Raw genomic sequence first — 20356 nt, forward strand, 5'->3', positions numbered from 1 at the left:
TCTTGAAACACAATTTGGCGATGGAATTGAGAGTTCCTATCCTACGAAAACAGGAAAATACTGGGCATACCGACCATTGAGTGGGGTCATTCCAAGAAAGAGATGTTTTCGTGGATCTGGCCGAGTGAACTCTAAGTTAGCGGGATGGAAAGAAAAAATGCTTACAAAGGCGAGGTAAGGAGGTGCTTATCAAAGTGTCGTGCAATCCCTTCCTACCTATGCCATGTCCACCTTCAAGCTGCCACTATCGATCTGTCGAGCCATAGAACAACGTATTGCGTCTTTCTGGTGGCAGAATGGTGAAGCTAAAAGAGGCTGCACTTTGGAAAAATTTGGGAAATGTTAAAGACTCGAAAAGATGCGGGGGCATGGGGTTTAAGGATCGAGTTACCTTTAATCGAGCCATGCTAGGCAAACAGGCCTGGCGTTTAGCTACCTCCCCTCAAGCCCTATGGAGCAGAGTGTTGAAAGGGCTTTATTTTCCCGACGGAGATATCTGGCATGCCTCCAAGGGTAGTCGCCCATCATGGGGATGGCAAAGTATCCTGCTCGGCCGCGACACAATTAAGAACAAAACGAAATGGTCAGTAGGAGACGGGACATCTATTCGCATAAAAGAAGATAGATGGCTGCCACAAGGAGTAATTGGTGGGGCAGTAAACCAAACTGAGCCTAAAATTGTGTCTGAACTGATCAATCCAGACTCCAATGACTGGAACCAGCCACTCATACACCAACTTTATGAAGAAAAAATTGCAAACGAGATCATCGCCATCCCCCTCACCCAACCACCACAGAAAGATACGATAATATGGACAGGGAACAGATCAGGACAATATTCAGTCAAGAGCGGCTACAACGAAGCAAGAAAAGCTACCAGCAATACAGATCAGAATAGACCCTCCTGCTCTTACCAACCGCCACGCACCTTATGGACACAACTGTGGAGTCTCGATGTGCCCCCAAAAATTCGCTCCTTCCTCCGGGAGTATTTGCCGAACGCCCTCCCGACGAAGGAAAACCTATTCGAAGGAAAATTGTTAGTGACCCCGATGCCCTATCTTTGGTCGAGTCCGAAACAACGAGCAACACTTATTTGTTCTTTTGCAAGTGGACAAAAAAATCTGGCAAGACCCAATTTTTGCAACGATCGAGGCCAAATAATAGCCTCCACCGCACGGATCGGTGGCTTACAAGCGCCTTCCGAAGAGAAATGAACTTACCCGAGCGAGAGCTGGTCGAGTGCAGTTACGTGGAACATCCGGAAGGCGCGAAACAACCGGATCTTTCGTGCGCGGGACCCCGACCACCATACTCTTACTGCTTTCGCAATTTGGTAATATTCGTTCAGCAAGCGCACATCAAACGGAAAGAGAGCTCTCCCAATCGAAGCAAACTGGTCCGTGGAGGCCTCCGGGAAGGGCAAAATCTGAAGATGAACGTCGATGCATCGTGGCAACCCGGTGATTTTCTCGCTCTGTCGCCGGAGTGGTTCGCGATGCGGAGGGAAGGATGATCGAAGGTTTTGGGGCCACCGCTAGGGTTTCCTCCGCAAGTGAAGGGGAAACTCAAGCCATCTTACACGGGATCTCTTATCTGAACGAGCTCAACTCCAAACACGTGCGAGACTTCGGAAGCAACGACAGGAAAGTGTTTAATTGAAAGTGATTGTTCCGCATGATTGTAGACATGGTGATGGGCCGGGCCGACCCTCCATGGGATTTAAAAGCACTCGTCCAAAGATGCAAACATGGGCTTCAGCGGGACACCAATATTATGGTAATTTATAGCCCTCGCCACACAAACGCAGCGGCGGATTGGGTAGCACGACATCACCGACTAAATGATCTTCCTCGTAATTGGGTCTCTTCTCCCCCGGTTCCTTATGGAATATTTTATGCGCAGATCTCACCATCGGTGGTTTGTAAGACTCCTATTTAATCCAGTAATAGTCAATTCTATGTTGTCCAAAAAAAAAAAAAAGGACAATTGTCTTTTTATCTGTGTTCAATATCGTGTCTCAATTTCCTTTTTCAAATTTGATCGTTGAACTTTTAAAAAATCCAATCAATGCGATCCTTTTAATAAGTAAACCGATGGTGTTAGCTAACGAGAACCCTAATGTTTTTAACTTGCCATGATATTTATACAAATTGGCATCCGTGTCTTTCTCTCTCTCTCTCTCTCTCTCACTCATACACACATACATACACAGATACCCCAAGACTACCTTGTGGTAAGGCACAACGGTCAGGCACCTACGATGATCTTGATGGTCATAAACGACAGTCGAGGAAGAAAGGAGAAGAGAGAATAGAAAGGAAAAACAAAGAATAGACTTGACTTACAACAAGAAAAGTAGCGGACCAAATTTTCAACCTAATCATCATTAAATTAATAACCCGTGTCAAGAAAAAAAACACGTAAACGGACATTACGTTGAATGGAAGGATCCCATTAAACTGATTTTCAAAGTTCAATGATTAAATTGAGCAAATAAAGAAGCATTTTGGAGGCGATGTTGAGTATAAGAGTGTGTTTAGCGACTGTCGTATCATCACCCCCTCAGTAATTAAGTGAAAAGGGAGTTTTATGTATGAAAGATTGCTAGTTTAGGTCACTCGTCCACAGAAAAAGAGAGAGGATATTGTACAACCATTACTGGTCTGACAAAACATTTTTGAGTAAAAGCTTGGAACTTGCATCCGCCACTCTGTGGATATAATCTTTTTCGATGCACATAAACTGGGTGATTTGCTTAATCAAATCGAAAGTTCTTCTTCGGCACTTGTAATCCAATTAAGTTGTTAGTCGGGAAAATATTCTATTTCATGATAAACCAAATATAGTAAAGTAATTTACTATTATTATCATTATCATTATCACCACTATCATCTTTGGCAAGAGGGCGGCCGGCATCTTCATTTTTACCTCGGACTCGACATTCAAATTTTAATTGACTCGCAACAGAGAAGCTGGAGACTGTCCGAGGGAGCAAGCTGTCTCCCGTCGACATATGAATATTATTTCAAGATTTATGCGCTGGGGAACGAATGCCTGTGTAAAAGGGCAACACGTTTCGCTGAATTTGCTAAAAGCTACCTCCACTATCTTCTCATGACAGTTGTTAATAGATAAAATAAAGTATTTATTGGACGTAAGATGCAGCTGTTGTTTGCTAAGCGAAATTGGTGAGAATTCGACTGTCACATACCTAAATAGTTCTTTAAAGCAAAGGTGATTGCATAGATTCTTACTATTCTATAATGTCGAGTTTCCTTGATCGGACTGCACTAAAACAGTTCTTTACCCACAGATGTCCAGTCATCGGCTGCTGCCTCAATGCGTTTGAGATTTCAATGAATCCCTAAAGTCGCGTTTGGTTGCCCGGACAAGGATTGAAATAGGATAAGACGGCACCAAGAAACCTATTGATGGATTATGCTTAAGGAGAACTAAGGATTGGAAAAATAACAAGGACATTATAGGGCAAAAAAAAAACTCACAAATTTCTTCTCGATCAATGCTTAACCGTAGCACCAAGAAATCAATTGGTCAATTCAAGTGCCTGAAACACCAACTGTCAGAGGAAAACCTGCAATTTGATTATACCTTGATTATTTCCTTGAGAATCAAACTAAAAAAGAAACCATCAAGGAACTGCATCGTCGAAATTGAAACACACTTAAGGATCTGCCATCGAAGTGGACCACGTTAGTGCAACACTAGATAAACGAGATCTAGGGCTTGGTCGACCTCAAATTTGAGATTTGAGGATCGACCTTGCCTGTCAAGCTCAAGCTTAATGACAACGAGGTTCACCGCAGGCTACCTAGTGAGAATCAATGGTGACGGGTTGTCATTAGGGGTGAGCGGTTCCAGTTCCGGTTCGGTTCCGTCCGGAACCGAAACCTACCCCTGGGTACAGGTTCCTCAAAATGAGGAAACTGGAACCTACCCGCTGGAACCGAGAACCCAAACCTACCCCGTCGCGCATTCCGTGGTCGGTTCCAGGTGTTCCAACAGTTCCTTTTTTTTTTTTTTTTTGTTATTTTCAGATTTGAACTATAACATATGCGCACGTTACCCAAAAAACTATAACCTACGCGCACGTTACCAAAAGAAAAAAAAACTATAACATATGCGCACGTTACCAAAAAAAAAAAAAATATAACGTATACGCACGTTACCAAAAAAAAACTATAATGTACGTGTATACTACACGGTAACTTCCCATTGACATGTTATCTTGATACATTAACTTTGCACTGCACAACAATAATAGAATATAATTAGAAATTTCAAAACAAATAGCAAACTAGAAAGTAGAAATAAAACACCACTAGAACAAGAATGTCTAGAGGTACAAGTTTTGAAAAAAATTTCGATTAAACCCTTAAATGAACTCAGAAAATTCTGAAATTTGGACACGTTGTATTTAAGACCTAGAGGTACAAGTTTCATGAAGAAATCATAGTCCAATTCGTTCTGGATTAAAAGATAAAATCGATTTACTTTTCCTATTCTCTACTTGCACAGTTTTTGAAACATTTTTGGTTAAATAGGAAAATGAACTAAAAAAATTACGAAATTTAAATATGTTGTAGGGAAGACATGAAGAGAGATATTTCATGCAGAACACATTTCCAAAAGAACCTCATAAAAAATGATATAGTCCACGCATTGCAACTTACAAGATCCGAACACATCAGATTGCACAGTTTTAGAAACATTTCCGATTAAATACCCAAATGACCTTCAAAAATTATGAAATTCGACTATGTGATAGCCAAGACCATAAGGTATATACTTCATGAAAACATCGAAGTCAAATTCGTCCTAGATAATTAAATATGGACGGTTAAAATCCCTGTTCGTAGTACCGTAATTCCAGATCTAACCATCTCCAAAGGACCACGATTTCACCTACCTATTCTTGTTTTTTTTCTCTAAATTTTTGATATGTTGTACCTCAGGATGTCCTTTACAACTTTTGTTAAGAAACCGAAGTGAAATTTCGACAAAAAGGTTGCCTTACAGTCCATGCATTCATCAAGGGTCGGTCCCAAAATCTCCAGATCCAGTCTTTCCAAAGAATAACGATTTCACCCACTTATACTTGTTTGTTTTGTCCCAAATTTGAGTATGTTATACTCCAAGAAGTCCTTTACAACTTTCATTTAGAGGCCGAAGCCAAACTTCAACTAGAACATCACATACAAGTCACTAGAACATCCAAGGTCGAGCTTTTTCTGCCCTAAGTAACCGGTTCCGGTTCCGGTTCCGAAACAGGTTCCGGTTCCAGTTCCTAGAAAAAAGGAACCGGAACCGGAACCGGTCCCCCTTGGAACCGGGAACCGAACCGGACCCTCCTCCGGTTCGGTTCCGGTTCCCGGGTAACCCGGGAACCGCGCTCAGCCCTAGTTGTCATGGAGGCGACAGTCGTGGCTGAGGGGCGGAGGCAACAGTGATAGGCTATTATGGTGGTGGTCCTTAAACGGAGGCCAAGATGCTCTCGTTGGAGCTGGTGGTAGATGGTCCTTTTCACCTCAATCGTCATAACACGATTGACTGACCAGATGACAATGGGCGGTTGTTGGAGGTGACGGCAATCAATGGTTGTCGGAGGCGATGATGACCGAGCGGTTGGAAGTGACAGTGTCCACGCATCGGTGGTGCTCGCCTAGTGACTATGGGAAGAGATGGTTTTTTAAGTTATTTTTAATTTTTTTTATCCAATCCGGTTTATCCCATTCATTCTCCCGGACTTTTTATTCAACATTTTTGATCGAGGTTATATCTAGTTCAGAGAACGTTATCAAATACCGGAGATGATGATATCTGAACTTAAATTCAGACTCTGGTGACAAGCTAGAGGAAGAGGAGAATGACGTTTAAGTCATCGCATTGGGTGAATTCAATACCGGACGTACGTTGGCCCGGTTATGCTAAAGCAAAGAAAAGAATAGAAGAAGGGCCTTCATGCATGCTTCACGTGGCTTGGGGGAGAGCTCCGCTACCGCAATCGGGTCGTCCCGAGTAGGTGTCTGACATCTGCTTTTCCAGGCACATTCGCAGAAAAAAAACAGATCCAGCTGTTCGTCGTTTGGTAGGCAAAATGGGGATGGTGAGAGACTCGTCCACAAAGAAGCATCACCGTCGGAAACCGGGAATTTGACCGGGGTCGGAAGGGACGGTCAGCAAAACACAAGGCGATGCCATGCCTTGCCAATCGCCATCCTCGTACTCGGTACGCCTAATTGAATCTTTGCCCGTGAATTGAATTAGTCTCCATTCATCGATCTCGACATCTTGGCACCTCTCGGTCGCTCTCTTCGTGTTTTGTACATACTCGCGAATGTGTCGGGGCAATGCATCTTGCGAAGTGCGGTATACGGGGAAAATTGGGAATTTGCCAGATTTGACTAGACCATACGCTTGTGGAATTAATAATTCATGACAAAGACGGGAAATATCTGCAAAAAAAAAAAAAAAAATTAGAGAAGACAAGGGGGATAGGACATGGTGGGCAAAAGATGGAATACGGACGCGGTAGCGGGTAAAAATTCACCTGCCCACGTGGATGCCAAGGCGACCACATCTTACCAGGTTTAGTCACCACAACACGATGTCACGAACAATCATGGTCATGTTGTTCTGAATTTAGAGATAATATTTAATTAATTAAAGATCAATGCTGTCCATAATTATTTTTTGGGAAAGCATATTAAAAAGTCCTAAAATCTATCAATAAAATGTAACGGAGCCTTAAATCTTAAAAGAAAAGTGTTTCAAAATTCTAAAACTTTTATGAAAGTACAATTGAGTACTAAATTTTTTATAATGGTGCAATCAAATTTTAAAATTTATCATGAAAGTATAAACGAGTTTTGAAATTTACAAAAAGTACAATCAATAGAATGATTTGATTTGTTCGATTTAAAAAGTTTTATGATTTGATTATACTTTTTGAAATTTTCATAATTCAATTATACTGTTACTAATACGTTTTAGAATTTAATGGTAGTTTTTTGAAGTTTTAGAACTTCAGCTGTATTTTCATAATAAATTTTAGGACTTTCAATGTATCTGTCTTTAATCTTTTTTGTGACAATTCATTCGGGTTTTTTGTTCTGGTCGTTCGATTTCGTTACATGATGATGTTAATGGAACTTCGCATGGGCCATGATTCATGAACTCAATGGGGGCTTCATCTCCATAACCAAATAAAGTTATTACTATGAAAAATCCAAATCGATATATTTATAATAAATCTACTTTAAACTAATATGAATTTTCACGTGGACCTACCATGTTAATTGAGTTATTATCATGTGTCATCAAACTCAATAATTTTACAATAAAATTTGACCCCATTAAATATTTCACGATTGTATCGATTTGAGATTTTTGGTAACTCAAAAATAAGTTTTGTGTAAATTTGTCATTTGAAATCGGTTTTTTTTCGACTATTAACCCTAAAAAATAAGATGACCTCATCCTCATCACTAGTCGCTCACAACTTTTACTCATAACGGCATTTATGGACTATCGTGCTGGTGGTTCTAGTGGGAACTAGATGGAAGGAGAATCTTGTGCAAGCTTTGAGTATTACATCGGCTTGGCATCTACACAATAGATTTAGGACCAGATTTGTAATTTTCTTTTTCGAAATTGATTCGAGGAGAAAATGGGGATCGAGGCAACGAATTAGGGTGACTCAAACAAGTAAACTCGGAGGAACATCCCCATTTTTCTTTCTATTTCCCCATGTTTCCAGTTATGAAAAAAGGCGCTTTCAGGTTCCATGAGAATTGGACCTGAGCAAATATTTAAAAAGCTAAAGAGAAGAAACAAATGGGAGATTCGCCCTAGGGCGAGAGATCCTGCAATGCCACCCCTATGCCTTTCATCGATGAAGGTAAACATCAAGTCAGGGTTTCGATCCTGACTTTCGCAAATAGGTAAATATAGTAGTTTCTCGTGTCTCGGGTGAGAAGAGAAGGAGCGGATGAAAATTCCACTTCAAGACAATGTGCCTAACGGCACTCGTTACAACCAACTCGTCATTGTACCCCCTGTATTCTTGTCATTGTACCCCCGGTATTTGGACAGTAGATTCAGGATCAGGTCGGTAATTTTCATTTTTCAGAATTGATCCGAGGAGAAAATGGGGATCGAGGCGGCGGCAGCAGGGTGATTCTACCGAGTCAACTCGGAGGAGCGTCCCCATTTTTCCCCCCGTCCTCCCTCGTTTCCGGTTACGAAAAGGGTCGCTTTCAGATTCAATGGGAACGAGTGGAAACAGAGGACGCCCCGGGCAACAAAGAAAAATGCGTGGGCTGGTGTCCTATGACCCGCAACCTTTTCTTGCGAAAATTGATGAAAAGGTCTTTCACTTCTTGGCTTCGCTTTATTCATATTTTATTTTCTTGCCGCTGCTCGGCGTTTCCGTTCTTGATCCCACCACACCCACCAAGAACCGAGGAAGGACCCAGCTGCGGCTGTGAATTCAGAGAGGGAGAGAGGGGCGCCGGCGCTTCGGGGAGGCGATTTGCTCAACTGGGTCGGGCTCCGCGGGGGCGTTCGGTTTGCGGCAGCTGGCAAGGTGAATTTTTTACATCCGGAGCCGTCGCCGTCGCGGTCGATGCGCTGAGTTCGTTGATGCGTTGAGGATCGTAGCTTGTACTGTTGGATTGCTGCGTGTTGTTTGCGAAGATTTTGTAGGAGCGGATGGGTTTAGTGATGCTTGTCTTGGTGGGTTTTGCTTCGAATTGGTCAAACTGTCAGAGAGTTATTATCTTTTCTTGCTCTTGTTTATGATTTGTGTCGAAGGAATTGTTTTTTTAGTTGCATTTGACTTTTGGTTGACATCATCGTTCAAAATTGGCCGGAAACAAAATATAAACTGTGTCTTGGAGAGGATTTAGTTAATCGGGCTGCGCTCAGATTGTATTTATTGGTGGAAGAAATATTGAGCGGAGTTTTGTGGGAGCATCCGTGTCAGGAGATTGTGGTTTTCGATGTTGCGCAATGCACTTGAGGTATCCTTACAAGTTTGATTTTGATGCTAGAGACGGAAGTGAGCGCAAGGAGCAGCGGCAGTTTGTTGCTTTTGAGTTCTACGTGGAGTCGCTCGGTGCGAATGAGATTCTAAAGCTATTGGTAATATTTGAATTTCAAACATCATTTGCTGCTCAAACCTTATAGATTCATGAAAAAAAGTTGATTTCTTGTTTATTCTTTTCTTTTTCAGGGATATGCTGTAGGGACCACTGTTGAGGAAGTGTTGCAGAACCTTGTTTCTGAAGGTGCAATCGTAGAGTCTGGATATCAGCATCTTTTGGTCCAAGTTAAGAAATGAGTTGTAATTGCCTTGGCTTTAGTTCAAAGAGGAAAAGTCCTCCTTCTTCTTCCATACAAGGCATTGAAGGTAAGCTGTTAATTTATAACTGTCCCAATTCACAGAAGCTAGTTACTTCTGATTGCAAATTTTAACTTCTTTGACATCTTTTTTTCTGTTATATTCTAAATGTAGTTATGTTTTTCCCAACCCTTTGTATAGAGAATGTTCCACATGTTCAAAAGGGGAATCTTACTACTATTTTTGCAGGCTTAAATTCAAGAGATTCCCCTTTTGTGCCTGATGTAATGTCTTTGACATCTTTGATTACATCAAGTGATAAAGAGATATAAACAAATTCCATTACCGGAGAAGCATTACAGAGATCAAAGATTATCTCAACCTTGACCAAAAGCTTTCATAGTTGGGTATTGCCACTTTCTGAAGGCTAGGACAGTAAATGATGCACGTTAAAAGACCAGCAATTCCTGACATATGTAAACTCATGCTTGCTGCTGCCTTTTGCCAAGCCACCACTACAATTTAAATCTGTCCTCGCGATAGGAGCCAAAATTATTAGCATAAGTGTCTTAATGCTTAATTTATTGGCATTAAGCTTTTTTTCTTTGCTTTTCCTCGGAAATAAAATTTGGTGGAACCAATTGTTTTATCTGTATGAGCTCATATTATTATGAGCTCATATTATTACAGAATGACTTGTCAGATAAATCATAACAATGTTGTTTTTCTTCTGTCTTTCATTAGATATGAAAATAGGTTTTCTGGGGAATCAGGCAGAACATTTATCTTGAGAATTAGTATGGCGGATAATTGCATGTTTGCAAGAACATTGAGATATTCACATATAATGGGCTTGTTGAAGGAGTTTTATTGCAGTTATATATACTAATACATTTACTACGGGGTTGGCTTTATAGCTGCCTGGCTGATGAGCCATACTTATATATTTAAAACTTCAACAATTTATTGGTGCTTTACACATTATAGGTGAGAATTGAAATAAGAGAGAATGTCTTCACACTGAAAGCAATGCTCTTGGTGGCAAGTGATATTGTAAGCAACATACTTAATGTATTTGTAATATAGGCATATAAGTTTGAGAAAAACTGTTTTAGTTTATTATTATGGTTTGATTTGGGAAAATTTTATGTGAATACCCAACCAAAACCATTGAAAATCACCTTTTCTCTAGATTTGAACCAAATTCATGAACTCATAAACCAAAAATTTCAGTTTGGTTCAGTTTTGATTGTACTTTTTTGGTCTTCTTAAGCACCCCTGGATGGAGCAAGAGATAAACATTCAAGCCCTTTGTTGCAACAAACAATGATTCTGCCAGATCGGTATTAGCTAGATTAGTGTAAGATGCAACTTAAAGAAAATCACCTCCCTTTTATAGTCTTTAATTCAACTCCCATATCATATGTCATCTCCTTCTCCATCTAGGGTTGTTGCCATGCTTATCATTCTCTCTTTTTGGACTTTCTGATAAAAAGTTCATCTTTTCTCCAAATACCACAAGTGTGCTTGTCAATCAAACCGACCATATAGACATAGGGCTTCAGTCATTGTAGCTGTGGTAACTTGAGCTTTGGGGATGATTTTCTATTAGAGTTAATTGTTGGTACTCGGTAATTTTTAATTCTCTAAAGGCTCTTTTCTTTCTTTCTTTCTTTTTTTTTTTTTTTTTTTTGGTTCTGAAGAACTTAATGTCGACCATGTCAAATTTTTCGAGCTAGAGATATATTGGATTTTTAGCAATTTTGATGAACTATCGGAAGTAATTGAATAGTTGGAGCAAACAAATCTATGAGCAGAAAACCTTGATGCTGAGATTCTCCCCATCTTCTCGTCTTCTAGCCTTTTCTGCTGGAAACTCTATATTGGTGGAATTTAAAATCACAAAAAGGAGAAGCTCTTGCTTCTTAGCCAGTGGAGGAGCAATGGCCAGTTGACCTTCATACATGTGTACCATGCTCTTGAGATATAAAAAATTCGAGCATAAATTTTCCCGTGCGCATGGCAAGGGGGACAGTTTAATCTCACTACTTGGACATATCACGGTACACAGGTGATGAAGCATTAGAACTGTTCCTAAGACCAGACCATAACAGTGGCAAAAGCATATGGCCTTTGTCTTCCACTTAGCTTTTCTTGTTTACGATCAACCCAAATCACAAAGAAGATAGGGAGTTGAGTCTACACGACTGGCGTATTCACTTGTACCTGGGAAAATAAGGGTAAACTCCAGTGTCAGAGGAAAATTTTTAAAGACAGTAGATTTATCCAGTTCAATCATTGATTAGTTGCATTTTGAGTCTGCCTCATGTTCATATCAAATCACTCACCCTGGAGGAACAGTCCTAATATCACCAGCCCGACAGCTGATGCTTTTAAAGCATCTAGTTCAGGATACACACGATGAAGTTCAGTGTGCGAAGTGTGGAAGTGGCAGAGTTAATTTGAAGTGGCTGGGATTTCTTGAGTGGAGTCAAAATCTTGCCTTCAACTTTCTTGGTGTAGTTTTATCTGATTCGCTTTCAGAAATTATAGAAATATCGCATCTTATGTTTCTGTATCCTATGTCTATTTGCCCTTAATACATCTCATTTGGTTTTCAAGTTTTAATTCTCTTTTCTCTTTTACTTAGTTGACTTGCTGAGAAATATAACTCATTTCACCAGTAAGGAGTTGAGATTAGCTACAGATAATTTCCATTCAAGCAATAAGATTGGAAGAGGAGGTTTTGGAACAGTATATAAGGTAATCAGGTTCTGTATCTACTCTTGTTATGGTGCTTAATAGGACTTTTAAAGTTCAATCTGAATAGTCATTTTCCTAAAGAAACTGCTAATGAGCTATATTCTTTCATAGTCGCTTCTGTGGGTATGCATGTATATTGATTTTTTTTCTTCATATGTCAAGTATGATCATATTCTATGACCAAAAAAATAAAAATAAATAATTATGATCATATTCTGCTAAAAGTCCTGAGTGTTTCAAGAGAAAATACACACAATCCATGTTCTCATCCTTAACTACATCTATATGCTGGCAAAATCTGCAGGTCGACTTCAACTGATTATATCCACTTGGTTTGATTCATTAAGGTCTCTTCTTTTGTTTTCGGACCTCGTAATTAGGTGGTACTCAAATATGATTCAATTGATATAATTTATACAATCTGGTATTGTTATAGCAATTATGTCCTGACTTACATTATAGAGCATAAGTTAATTATATAACAAGTTGCCATTCTTTTGTTTAGCAATCTGAGCTTGTTACTTGAATTGTGTTGGCTTCAGCCAAGAGCTTCTGACTTACATTAAACTATTTTGTACTGTGGAGTAATGAATTTAAAGAAGATTGCTTTCCTCAATAAGTGACTAGTACACACTTAAGAAGTCACTTTTTTTGGGTATTTTTCCATGTCTAATTATTATAACTGCATTATTCAATCGCACTGTCTTTTAGTAATAATATTGTGGACCTGATAGGGAACTCTAAGAAATGGAGTGCAAGTGGCTGTAAAGACACTTTCTGCAACCTCAAAGCAGGGACTGAGAGAATTCGTATCTGAGATCAATACTATAGCAACTGTCAGGCATCAGAACCTTGTTCAATTAATTGGCTGCTGTGTTGAAGGCACAGACAGGATTTTGGTCTACGAATATTTAGAAAACAGCAGCCTGGATCGTGCATTATTAGGTAATTCAAAGAAAGTAAGAAGTCTGGCAGAGAAAATTTTTCACTTTACACATATTCTAACTTTTCCTTCTTTGTCAGGCTTTGGCACCAAAGATGCAAAAGTAAAACTCGATTGGCAGAAAAGATCTGCTATTTGCCTAGGTACTGCAAGGGGCCTAGCTTTTCTGCATGAAGAATCCGAGCAGCGTATTGTTCATAGGGACATCAAAGCTAGTAACATACTTCTTGATAAGGATTATAACCCAAAAATTGGAGACTTTGGGTTGGCCAAACTTTTCCCAGATGACATCACTCACATTAGCACAAGAATAGCAGGAACTACGTAAGCTCTTCCATCTTCTTATCTTCGAAAGCAATACTCGTGTTCTCACATCTTTTTGACACTTGATCACCCTTATACCTTTAATACCAATTTACAAATTTGATTGGTTTGAATGGAGATACTATTTCCTCTGCAAGTCACAGTTTGATTCATTGCTTCCGCTCTAGTTTCATCAAGCAGGAATTTTAGAACAATTACCTTTTTTTGACTATTTGAGGAAACCTAAAAGCAATGGAACAGAAGCATTTTCTATTCTGAATGTGTCAAGCATCCACGGAGCTATTTGAAAATATATTTTATGAAGCAGTCAGTATTATTCTAAGTGCAGCCAGACACCTAATCATTTCTGAAATAGACAGTCGGGACAAACAACCGTTGTTGAGGAGACAACTGTATCTTGTGATAGTCAAGGAATTTCACATGCCAGGGGAGGGTCTTTTTAGACACTGGGGAATTACTTCCTTGCTGAAATAGAGCACTTCCAACCATTATTTTCCCATAATTTGTTGATAAAAGTGATGTTTCATGTTTACAGTTTTTTTATTATGACAAGCTTATTATATGCAGTGGAGACTTTTCATTGCATCTTTTTGAAGTTTAGGCATTCCTAGATTGGTTGTATAGAAATGAGCTTAAAAGTTCTTTCCTCTTCTTTTTATTTAACTTTTTTTTGGTGGATTTTTTTTTTTTTTTTTTTTTTTTTTTTTTTTTTTAATAAAAGAAGAATTGTTAATGCCATAGTCATGAAAATTGTAAGATTTTATGAGACCATTGTTAACTGTTCTAAAAGCTTAAATTGTTAGATGAAGGCATGGTTTATTATTTTAATATTTTAATATTCCCCATCACGCTTAGTCTGATTTTTTACCTAGTACAAAGCGTGGACATATTTGAATAGGGAGGCAAGTAAGGTCTGAAAAGATGCGCACACAGGACCTCTTGCTCTAATATCATGTAAGAATTTGTAGGACCATCACTGACTGTTCTAAAAGCTTGAAGTGTTAGATGAATGCGCGGTTTATTATTTAAGTATTTTAGCACAATTTAAAGTTATGGAGTGAAGTATGACGTGCCCTATTTGTAGGTTGTTATACTAATGATTTGTTGCCTCTGCTCCATCCAGTGGTTACTTAGCTCCGGAATATGCATTTGGTGGCCAGCTGACTCTGAAAGCTGATGTATATAGTTTCGGGATCGTTGTACTAGAAATAATAAGTGGGAGAACCAGTGCAAAGGCAGATTGGAGAGGCTCAGAGAAGTTTCTCCTGGAACAGGTGCATCAGTGGTCCTTTTTTTGTATAGCTTTGCATCTGACATCTTTTCTATATTAGAAAAATGGAATAGTAGGTTCAGCTTTTGCTTTTCCCATTCTTCATCATGGTGTGCTTTTCTACCTCTTGGGCAGCCTGGAAGCTTATATACCTGCAAAATCTGAAGCAAGAGAAACCAGCAGGGCGTTCGGTTTTCAGTAAAAACAGAGAACCAACTAGAAAATGAGTTCAACACCCTTGTTCTGCAGTTCTTCTAACAATTCAAAGTACCATTCCAGAAAGCTGGAAATAACTAAAGTTAATTGGAAATTTCATGAGTAGTTTGATTGTGAATCAATAGTTGTCCATGAAAAAATGCTGAGTATTTACATAAAAAAAAACAAGGAAAAAATCATGCTAAAAATATTTCAAGCGGGGTGCCAAGTGGAGAACATACTGTTCAGGAAAAATTCCACTTAATTTGAAAGCTGGGAAATTTCTTTAGTGCCCACTGGTCTAGTTTCCTAGTAAACAATCTTGTGGAGTATTTGGTGATCTATCTAATTCTAAACGGAAATTTTTGCTTCATAGGCATGGGAACTCTATGAAAAGGGAGCACTCTTGGAACTGGTGGACCCAGATTTGGATGAGTTTCCTGAAGAAGAAGTCCTCAGGTACATAAAGGTAGCCTTGTTCTGCGCCCAAGCAGCGGCAAGTCGACGTCCATTAATGAGCCAGGTGGTCGATATGCTGTCAAAAAACATACGGCTAAACGAGAAGGAACTAACGGCGCCTGGTTTCTACCAAGATTCGGGAGGCTTAAGTGGGATGCCTTCATCCAGTAAAAAGTCATCCACAGAATCGAGCTATCAGATGAGTTCAGTTCCTGTCACAATCACTCACGTCACCCCTAGATGAAGCGGATTATGATTTTTTACTCATTGGTCTTCAAGGGTGGTGGGTGAGATAATCATTCAATTTGAAGGAACTTTTGAATTATGTCAGTTTCCTTCACGAGTCTCTCTGGTTCTCTCTCCCCCCATCTCCTTCTCTCCTGTCTCCTTCTGTGGCCAGTGCTCATATTCTTTTGTAGAGGCATTGATTTTGTATATCTGAGCGAGAATCACAAGGTTCTGCTGAAGCAGAGGTTGAGATGTTTATATACATAGAAGACGTTGGTTGCGGTGATTCAATACATCAGTTCTCTCAGAGTTCTCTGGGATTTGTTTTGTAGATCTTGTTTTGGGATGATTTTGTTTCCCTCTTCAACTCGCCCTCATCTTGGAAGTCCTTTCACATCCGAGTTGCTGCAGAAAGGATGTACGGTGATAAGTAACATATTTTGCTGGCAAACCAGTGTCTTGTCAATTTGGATAGTCACACAGTCATGAACTAAAATCATTTACCATCCTGGAAATAGTTAGGCCTACTGGTGTAGGATGGTATCTTGTTAAAATATTTGGGAAGGAATGACAAATGGAATGGAGGAACAGAGAGATCGAAATAGCAATTGTAGGGAACGAGAATTCTGGGTCTTTTTATTTTTCAGAATATGTTTTTAGCATGCTTTGTATGTGACTGAAAATTCTCTGGAATACACCAAAGCCTGATTATATCTCAACAAAATTGTAAAAGAGGCCTTTTCTTCTCTTCTACTCCATCGTTTTTCATTTGGACCAAAAACGAAAAGTAATTTTACCTTTTCCTTCTAATTGTCAAAACGTCTTTTTTCCATTCCGAAAACTGTTTTCTAGCATTACAAACGCTTTTTCTTGGACAGTATTCATTCTCTGTTGACCATTTTGTGTCCTATATTCCATCGTGTCGTGTTGGGAAGGAAACAAAGCATTCCCATCCCCGGTCCGCACTAGGAAAACCAAGCGTCCAACCCGACAGAGTAACAAAATGGGACCTGGAATGGCAAGAGTTCATTCCTACCCCCCATCTTGTCCACCAAACAGCCCCTGGATATTTACGTTTCTGTATAGGCTAGCAGGAGGCGCCACCAGACGATGCATGCTGCCTTCCGTGGAACCACAGTTCCGTCCGGTGATTCTACTCTTTCCTTTTCTTTTCCCTCTCTGCCTGCTCTCCAAATCAATAAAGGAATAGCGGGTTTTCCTAGAAACCGAAAGGAGGAGGAATCATAGGTTTAATTAATCTGTTGATGCAGGTTAAGTCCAAAGAATATGCAGTCATCATAGTCATTTGTTCAGTAAGGTACCGACTGCAAGCATTCCACACCGAGGAAAGTTTTTCTCCTCGTTGGCGAGCGGAAAAGTGGTTGGGGAAACTATTCTACCAATTCACAAGATTGTTATTGCCTCACTTCCATCTTTGTCACTTGCCATCTTAAGAAGAAAATCTCGGTCAGTGAGATTTTAGTTTGCACCGGCACTCCTGCGATTCCTCTTTGTCCCAAATACACCCTGCAGATCTGTTTTCCCATAGTATCTTCACTTCGACACATGCTGCTTCTTCTTAGTGGCAAGTGATTTGCTTGATTGACACAAAGGAGTATATAGTAATGCGGTCCATGATTATTGAGAAGTATTTTGTTCATACAAAGGACCTCCTGAGGGGAATACAAAATATACATAGAACTTGACTTTTAAACATCTCTTTTTAACGGCCAATTTTGACAACTGCTACTGCCTCCCGTTAGTGTTCATCAAATATGCTTCTTAAGGAAACTGAGAATCAGCTGATTCACCTCGTCAGGCAATTGTTCCTGGATAAAATGCGTTCCTTCTGGCAGAAATACAATCTCTAGCTGGGGGACAAATTCTTTGACCTTTCCGCTTCTGATGTACTCCTCGATGCCTGGAAATTTTAGCACATAATCCTTCTCTCCCATCACCAATAGTGCTGGAACTTTAACAATAACATCTGTTATTCCCAGGTCCTCCTTAAATGACCTGCAATATCAGCCAGATTGTTAAACATAATCTATCTGCAGAATGCGAGGCTATCTGAAGTCCATTTAAACAGCAATGATAGCTTATTCACCCATGTGATCTCAGATGAAAGATCAATTAGTGCTGCCTCATTTATTCTCAAATAGCAATGAACAGAAACCCGATTCCACGCAATATAAATAGTTGGAGAGTGTCAGTATGTTAATCTCGGACACTGACTCGTATCACATCAGAATAGTCTACTTTCATCTTTTGCAAAGGCAAGAACAAAGGACTAAAGCTCTGAGGTGAGTATACAGCACAAAAAATGTCAGAAGGTTTATCTTGTCCATTTAATTGGTAAAAATAAGCAATCACAGTACAGAAAACATGTGGGGCTGAACTCATCACGTGACACACACAATATGATGCCCTAGAGACATGGCCATTACTTGCATATTGCATCTCCGATCCATTCTCATAAAGCCTATCTCAGATCAGTTGCTTCATCAGGATGACTTTCTAGGGATCATGATCACTGATGGAGCTATAATATTGTTGATTTAGGGGAATGGGTTCATTGGCAGGGAGTCTACAATACCAGGCATAGAGCGTGAGACCATTACCTATATGGAACTTGCAATGCAGTGCGAAACCCTGATTTCCGGTACAGAGAACCGTATTCTTCAAGATCTCCTTCTGTAAACCAAGGGGGAAGAGGGGTAGATGGATCGACTATATCCATAATCTCCTGGTTCTCTGCAGCTATGGGTATTTCACTTCTCGAAAAGAGTATGTAAATATTGCGCACAACTGTTTTGGCATCGAGGCGCCCAAAATCAGCTTCTGCCCGTCCAGGCTCCTAAAATAGGAAGTTCAAAGATATCAAATTGAAAGCATATGATTATCACTTTACCATGTAGTGGTCTTGAGAATGAGTTACAGAGGCGGCATACCTGCCATCTTGAAATGTAAAAGCCTTCAGGGAGATGCTCATTATATTTAACGGGACGATTGGGAGGGTGGTATGGAATTCCCAGGGTCATGATTCCTTGGACCCTCTCTTGGTGGAGGAGGGAAAACAAGTAAGCAGGAAAAGCTCCGAAGTCTTTAGCTACAAGAAACACCTGCACTGACAATTCCCAAACCTTGTTAAAGAAAGGCGTACATCACCACAGAACTACTAGTTTATAGATGCAATGATAACAGCAAAAGTACCATAGTGAATTTTAGGACTGATTAAACTAGGAGCAACTTCATCAGATTACTGGGAAGGTAAAGTTATGTGTATAAGTGTGAAGTGGACAAGGCTTCAAATGTGTCCACATAATTGTTCGAGGAACTATGAGGGGTTTTGTCTTTCCATAACCAAAACAACCACAGATTCTGGGTGAGTTCCCAGTGAACCCCTGCTACAGAACTTACCACTGCATTGGATAGACTGTCTCTTCAGGGCTTTTCTCACTACATCTCATCTCGAAGGAATATGCTAGGTGAAAAGTATTGAACAAAACTAACACTTAAAAAGATTCTTGAATCCCTTTATGATTAGGTGGGTAAATCATAGACCCATGAAGTACCAAATAATCTCAGAGTAATCAGGTGACATTTACACCAAGATCCACAACAAAAGCCAAGCTATTCAAGGATTGCATGTTGTTCTGTCTACAGCGTCAGCATTATCAAACAAAAAGAGCACAAGATATTTCCACATATGAACTGTTATTGATTCTCTCTATCCCTTTTGATTCACCTCCATTTTCTCAGCAACCACACATAGCAAAGAAAATCGGGAAATGGTAGATTCATCACCTTATCAATGCCTAGGGCATCAAGCAGGGCAGCAAGATCCTCAATAAGGTCACTGAAGGAGGCCTTTTCAGGTTCAAGCGGCGGATCAGACAACCCGTAGCCTCTGAAATCTGGTGCCAGCGCACGGAACCCGGCTTCTGCAACGGCCACCATCTGGTGCCGCCACGAGTACCATATCTCCGGAAATCCGTGCAAGAACACGACTACATTTGGACCTAAAAACACAATTCACAAAACCAAGAACTCACTCACAATTCCTGTATTAGGCACTGTAGTTGGAACTACTAAAATTTATGGTCAACCCATGAAGGAATTGTCAGATCACCACAGCGTAGCGTGGTTTTTGATACATTAAAACATTTCAAGACTCTCCAACATGTATGGCTGATCGTCTTTGAGATTTCACAGAAAAACCCAATAAGTCAAAGTGCCCAAATAGAAAGGGTAGCTTGATCATGCTTACAAAAAAGGCTATAACAGGCGTGTGATGTATGAGTGAAACAATAGAAGTTTGAGCAGAGTGAACTTACCAGAGCCGATTTCAGCGACGTGGTGCTTGAGACCTTGGACTTCAATGAATTTGTGTTGAATTTGATCCATTTCAAGTCTTGATTTTTGGGCAGAGAGGATTTAAAGTTGACCTTTTGGGCAGAGAGAGAGAGAGAGAGAGAGAGAGAGAGTTGGAGTTTCGGATTCAGTTTCAGGTGGAGGAGCAAGTGAGTTCAGTTGAAGAAGATGTTTTGGTTCTTCTACGTCAGAAAGCCAGAAACATTTTATGCCAATTTGGACCTTAGTACTTACAATCATTAACTTACATTTGGGCTTTTCATGTTACCATATATTTTCTAAATCACCCATTTCCCCAGAAGTATAGTCGTTGTTGGGTAGGCCCGTAAGTCGGGGCATTGATATTCATTTTCGAATTTGTTTCCGGCGGATCGTCGGTCACCAAAAAAATAAAATAAAAAATATATGTATATTTTCTAAATTTTACATGCAATCA

General features: G+C 39.9%; 2 protein-coding genes and 1 long non-coding RNA gene across 3 annotated transcripts; 1 reads left to right on the forward strand and 2 right to left on the reverse strand.

Moving 5' to 3' along the window:
• Positions 1–225: 225 nt before the first annotated feature.
• On the reverse strand, positions 226–997 carry LOC120292741. The gene is made up of 3 exons (XR_005550337.1): positions 929–997; positions 392–545; positions 226–315 (listed from the first exon to the last, which is right to left on the reverse strand). It is a non-coding gene; the product is annotated as an uncharacterized LOC120292741 (long non-coding RNA).
• A 7203-nt stretch (positions 998–8200) lies between these two features.
• Positions 8201–15877, forward strand: LOC104441034 (cold-responsive protein kinase 1). The gene is made up of 8 exons (XM_010054035.3): positions 8201–8608; positions 9075–9165; positions 9257–9433; positions 12015–12127; positions 12862–13072; positions 13151–13394; positions 14518–14668; positions 15236–15877. The coding sequence occupies exons 3-8, from the start codon at positions 9361–9363 to the stop codon at positions 15560–15562; spliced, it is 1119 nt and encodes a 372-aa protein (XP_010052337.1). The 5' UTR covers positions 8201–8608; positions 9075–9165; positions 9257–9360; the 3' UTR covers positions 15563–15877.
• A 1285-nt stretch (positions 15878–17162) lies between these two features.
• LOC104441033 (bifunctional epoxide hydrolase 2) lies at positions 17163–20102 on the reverse strand. Its single transcript, XM_010054034.3, has 5 exons — positions 19884–20102; positions 19354–19568; positions 18498–18668; positions 18168–18403; positions 17163–17562 (listed from the first exon to the last, which is right to left on the reverse strand). The coding sequence occupies exons 1-5, from the start codon at positions 19951–19953 to the stop codon at positions 17316–17318; spliced, it is 939 nt and encodes a 312-aa protein (XP_010052336.2). The 5' UTR covers positions 19954–20102; the 3' UTR covers positions 17163–17315.
• Positions 20103–20356: the final 254 nt, after the last annotated feature.

This window comes from Eucalyptus grandis, chromosome 4, assembly GCF_016545825.1.
Source record: "Eucalyptus grandis isolate ANBG69807.140 chromosome 4, ASM1654582v1, whole genome shotgun sequence".
NCBI lineage: Eukaryota > Viridiplantae > Streptophyta > Magnoliopsida > Myrtales > Myrtaceae > Eucalyptus > Eucalyptus grandis.